Genomic DNA, 5,139 nt, shown 5'->3' with positions numbered 1-5,139 from the left:
CATTGGGCTCCTTGCTCAGCCAGGAGTCTGCTGCTTCCTCTCCCTCTGCTGCTCCCCCTGCTAGTGCTCGCTCTCTGTCTCTCTGACAAATAAAATCTTTAAAAAAAAGATCCTACCACAAGAAAAAAACATTGTAACTATGTATGGTGATGGATGTTAACTAGACTTACTGTGATGATCATTTATAACACATACAAATGTTGAATCATGTTTTACGCCTGAAACTAATATAATATGTGTAACATGTCCATTATACCTCAGTTAAAAAAAAAAACGCAGGCATCTGACCCTTTTGGGGGAAGCGGATGACAGCTCCAGCCCTCTCCCCAGAAATCTACAGCTGCCCACACAGTCCCCCCTCACTTGCCAAGCCTCACCGGGTGGAAATTTAGCAATCACCTGTCCACCCACCCTATTTCCCACAGAAGAAAAGTTGGGTGGTGCTGGGGAGGGGCTATGAGTCAAGGCTAAGGACTCTGAGCCAGGTTGGGTGGGGCTCCTCAGAAATCCTTGGGCACGCCCTTCCCCCCTGCCCTCCGGGCACTCTCGGCCCTTCCCACAGACCTCCTCTCACCACCACGGAGTTCGACCTGGCCGCAGGTGCGCTCCTGGGAAGTGGGGCATTTGAGGTGCAGGGGGCCAGGCGAAAACCCAGTACCCACCTCCAAAGGCGCATGCGCTGCACCGGCACCAACCCACCCAACTTCTCTCCACAGCCCTGGACTCCAAGAAGCCCCAGGGGACGGGCCAGGTGGGAGACCACAAACACAGCCCCTCCAAGGTGCAGGGCGCGTCAGAGGCGGGGGCCGCTGATAAAATGAGGGTAAGTCCCCTCAGGACCAGGCACATTCCTCCCGGGGGCGGGAGGTAGGCCTTGGAACCCGGGCCCCCGCCGAGCCCCGGGGCTTCCAACTTGGGGGCGGGGGCTGGGTCGGGGGTCCGGGCCTCACTGCCCCGCCTCCAACTAGCAGGGCCGCGGTCACCGCAGCTCCTCGGACTCCAGCAGCAGCAGCTCCAGCGACTCCGACGTGGAAGCAAAGGTAAGGCTCCCCGCAAGCAGGCGCCCCGGATGCGGGAGAGTCCCCGGCAGTCATTTAAGCGGGAGAACCCTCGCTGTCCCCTTCCGTCCCCTCCGCCCACAGCCTCACGCTGCCGCCTCGGAAGGGCACAAAAGCGCGCCGGGCAAGGTGAAGAAGCCCAAGGTGAAAAAGGAGAAGAAAGGGAAGGCGAAGAAGGAGGCTCCTCGCTGACGGGCCCGGGCGAATCTCATTAAACCTTTGCTCGGCTCTCGGGTCGCCTTCTGGTCGCGAAGTAGGGTACCGGCCGCGCCCCACCCCGCCCGCCCCGCTTCCCGGGCCCGGCCTGCCCCCTGCCGGGCGGCCGCGCCAAGGAGAGGCTGCCCACGCCGTGCCCATCACGGTTTATTGTTTCCGGAACNGTGAGCCAGTACATGAGCAGGGGCTGCGCCGCCGCCACGGCCATTGTCAGGTACATGCGCAGCTGGTTCCTGGCCCCGCGCACCGGGACGCCCTCGGCCGCTGCCTCCGCCAGGATCTTCAGCCGCAGCGTCCGGATCTGGGGCGGGAAGGGGGGTTCACCCTTGAGTCCCGGGCCGGGCCGGAGCGCCTGGACGTACTTCCAAGCCCTGCCTCTCTCCCTCCACCGGGGCGGTTGGGCTCAGTCTCTGCTCGCAGGAAGCCTAGGTTTCCCCCCACATCTCCTCTAATAGATGCTGAGGGCTTGCATCTCCCCCAGGCTTGGGAGCAGATGTGCGGGTTGCAAGCCCGTGCGGCAGGCGAGGCCCAGTGTGAGATGCGGAGCTTCGTGGTGAATACCTGCCTGAGGAGGGTGGCAGGCTCAGCCGTGGCTTACGTTGGCCGGACGACAATTTCCAACATAAGCCAGAAAGGCTTTTTTTTTTTTTTTTTTAACTTTAAAATAACGACATCTAAGTCAAAGTTTATCTGAGGGTCAGATTTGGCCACAGTTTTTGCCCTCTGCTCCTCACATATGCTCACACTGCCTCATCCCAGGGCCCTGAGGTGCATTCATCATCATCCCCCTTTTTACAAAAGGGGAAGCAGGTTTAAAGAGAGCAAGGGATTTGCTGGGGACCCAGAGAAGCTACTTCCAGCGGTACCAAACCTTTTTTCATCCTAACAGAAATTCTGGCAGGAAAGCCCACCACGGAAGAGTGGAGTGAGGGTGAGGGCCCACCCTAACAGCCCAGCAGGCTCCTTCTCTTCCTTCCAGCCCCAGCTTAGACACCCCCTCTTCCAGGAGGCCCTCCTGACCCTCAGGCTGGGACAGCCACTTTAAGGCTCCTCAGTTCAGCAATGTGGCTCTCGCCTCAACTCCTTCCCTGACATCCTCTGCTTGGATGCCTCCAGGGACCCCGATTCTGAGGGCTTGTGCCCTCAAGCCTCATCCTCCCGAGCCCCAGCTCACCATGAACACAAAGATAGACACGCAGCACCAGCCCAGCACCAGGTAGTAGCCAATCTTCCCAAAGAGCAGGCCCATAAGGACCCCGCCAATCATCCTGGGAAGAGAGGGGAAGGCTGGTCTGAGGAAGAGACCTCGGGGCTGGGGCTGGAGGGGGGAGGGGGAGGGGGTACTCACCCAACGTATTTGTAGCCCAAGAAGGCCACCAGATCGATAGTGGTGAGGTCAGTGTTGACAGTGACCAGGTAGAGACTGAGCAGGATGGCCAGCACCTCCAAGGTCAGCCAGGCCAACGCGGAGCTTGCCTGCAGCCCGAGGAGGTCTGGGGAGAACCTGCCGGCACCGAGCTGTCACTCCGATGGCCGGCCCACCCCCTCCCAGAGCATCCACCTGGGAACAGCCTGTGTTGGGTGGGGCTGGAGACTCAATAGTGACCAAGATGGATCTGGACCCTGTCCTCCTGGAAAGCTCATGCCAGGAAAGGCAGACCAGTCCTCAGTGACAGCCCCAAGAGGTCAGGGCTGGGATGAGGGAAGCACAGGGCAGGGGAGGTGCCTGACCCAGTCGGGAGACAGTGTCAGAGAGGGCTCCCCAGAAGAAAAGACATCTGAACTGAGGCCTGAAGGAATAAGGAGCTGACTGGCAAAGGACCACGGACGGCCTCTGCCATATCCCCAGTGCTTCAAAAATTAATTGAGTCTAACAACAATAGTTTTCAATGCCACAAAAGGAATGAACTGGGGCTGAGGAGCAAGATGTGAGGGCTTGACCCAGTTGGGGGGTGGGAAGGCTTCCCTGAGTATGTGACACCAGAATGGAGACATTGCAGGTGAGCAGGTGCTCCGCAGGTAATGCAGGGGAGGAACATACTCCTGAGCAGAGGGAATTGGATGTGCAAAGGCCCTGGGGTAGGGATGGCAGCACCGGGCACTCTGGAGGATGAAAGAGGCCTAGAGTGGAGAAGCAGAGTGAAGAGGAGGGGCAGAGAGAGGCTGCACGGAGGCAGGGTGGTGCACGAGACTCAGGAGCCAGGGCTAGATCTGAGATCGGAAGAGCTATGGGCAGCTTCTGAGCAGGGTGGACGTGCCAGACCCACATCTCAGACCAGATCTTCCTGGCTGCTGTTGGAATCGGTGAGAGTATGTGAGCAAAGCAGCTGGTTAGGAGGCAGTGAGGATGAGCCGGATCTGGTGGTAGAGGCTAAGAAGAAGGATGGAGTTAAGAGTCACCCGCCACAGGTGTGGTGATGGGCTGCACGGGGGTGGAAAGCAAGGGAAGAGGTGAGGGTGACGCTGACTGTGACCCCAAGGCCTCTGTCCTGGGCCAACTGGGAGCACGGTGGGGCTGTTCCGAGTCAGGAGATCCAAGAGACCTTCCTGACTGCCCCTCAGCCCCCCAAACCTCACCCCACTCTTGCCTACTCCAGGCCTCCCTTACCTATCCTGGGTCCCCAGCGCCAGGCCAGCCACCAAGACATAAGTGATGAAAGCCATAGCTGTGGGAGGCAGACACACAGACACTGGTCAGAGGAAGACAGACCACCCTGGGCCACTAGGCACTAAGCCTCTGCCCTAGACGCGCCGGGCCAGAGGGAGGAGGGTGCAGGGCACTGGCGGGGAGGAGAACCTGGAATGTAGAGGTCAGGAGCGTTGACGTCAAAGCGCGGGGCCACCGGCGTGTCTTGCTGGTACTGCACTTCCCAGTCCTGTGGGGGAGAGTGAGGGGAGCGGGCAGGACCCCCAGGGGGTGCTCCAACCACATTGCATCCAGTCCCTCTCTTGGGGCAGACCTGCCCTCCCCCCCATACCGCAGGCCTCTGACTCACCCTCTGCCCCCAACCCTCCACCACCACCCCGGACTTTGCCCCTCCTGAGGCCGCGTTCACCTCAGTGGGCGGGGTGCTGACCTGGTGCAGGAAGGGGAAGAAAAGCAGGCCCAGCTTTTTGCCCACATACATGGTGTCCACAGCGAAGTAGTACTTGAGCTTGGTGACGGGGATGAAGCGATCAATCTGGGGGGAGGCAGCGCCCAAGCCTGAAGCCCTGGCCTTGCGCCCCGCCTTCCCCACACACCCAGCAGCCCCGCCCACTCACGTTCTTATCCACCAGCTCCTTGCCCTGTGCGGCCAGGCTGCTGCCATAGGCCATGGCCATGTTGGACACGGGATCCGCCAGGAAGGCAGCCGGGGGGGAGGCGGAGGCTGCAGGGTAGCCCAGGCCGCTGGGTGCCCGCTGGGCCCCGTAGCCCCGGCTCTGGGCCGAACTCGTGTCATCGAAGAGCTGGTGGGGGTCGGCCATGCCGGGCTGGGACACCGGGATCCTCCGCTTGGACGCTGCAGGGGGAAGAGGGTGGGGAGCTTCATTCAGGCCGTAGGAGCTCTCCTGCAGCAAAGCACTGGTTTGCGGGTCAGACAGGCGTGGAGACCGGTGCGGGGCTGGCTTTGTGTGCCTGTCATCTCTCGGTCCAAATTGCAACAGTGACAATGACATCGAGGGCTACTATGTGCTGGGCCTACTGTGCACAGGATCCTGTCCTAAGCCTTTTACAAACAGGGTCTCTGTCAGGGTCTCCCTTGGAGCTCCCCTCACTTGTTTGCTCCAGCCACGTGGGCTTCAATGTTCAGCAAACACACCAGGCACGCTCCCACCTCAGGGCCTTTGCACCAGCTGTTCCTCTGCCCAAATGCTTCCCCCC

General features: G+C 60.4%; 1 protein-coding gene and 1 non-coding gene across 3 annotated transcripts in view; one reads left to right on the top strand and one right to left on the bottom strand.

Moving 5' to 3' along the window:
- The first annotated feature begins 225 nt into the window (after window positions 1-225).
- Window positions 226-1,291, top strand: LOC100472795. The gene is made up of 4 exons (XR_004619075.1): window positions 226-600; window positions 717-823; window positions 972-1,040; window positions 1,143-1,291. It is a non-coding gene; the product is annotated as an uncharacterized LOC100472795 (transcript).
- Window positions 963-5,139, bottom strand: part of YIF1B (Yip1 interacting factor homolog B, membrane trafficking protein) — a 4,475-nt gene continuing 298 nt past the window's right edge. The window contains exons 2-8 of one of the 2 annotated variants that reach the window (XM_034638697.1): window positions 4,539-4,777; window positions 4,352-4,456; window positions 4,072-4,150; window positions 3,883-3,940; window positions 2,623-2,778; window positions 2,449-2,542; window positions 963-1,575 (exon numbers count right to left, since the gene is read on the bottom strand). In XM_034638697.1, the coding sequence (XP_034494588.1) occupies window positions 1,270-1,575; window positions 2,449-2,542; window positions 2,623-2,778; window positions 3,883-3,940; window positions 4,072-4,150; window positions 4,352-4,456; window positions 4,539-4,777 (1,037 nt within the window). In that variant the 3' untranslated portion in view covers window positions 963-1,269. The remainder of the gene's footprint in view (window positions 1,576-2,448; window positions 2,543-2,622; window positions 2,779-3,882; window positions 3,941-4,071; window positions 4,151-4,351; window positions 4,457-4,538; window positions 4,778-5,139) is intronic. The other variant, XM_034638699.1, reaches the window with a different exon arrangement.

This window comes from Ailuropoda melanoleuca, chromosome 12 (genome assembly GCF_002007445.2).
Source record: "Ailuropoda melanoleuca isolate Jingjing chromosome 12, ASM200744v2, whole genome shotgun sequence".
Taxonomy (NCBI): domain Eukaryota; kingdom Metazoa; phylum Chordata; class Mammalia; order Carnivora; family Ursidae; genus Ailuropoda; species Ailuropoda melanoleuca.
This window is presented reverse-complemented; position numbering and strand designations above follow the sequence as displayed.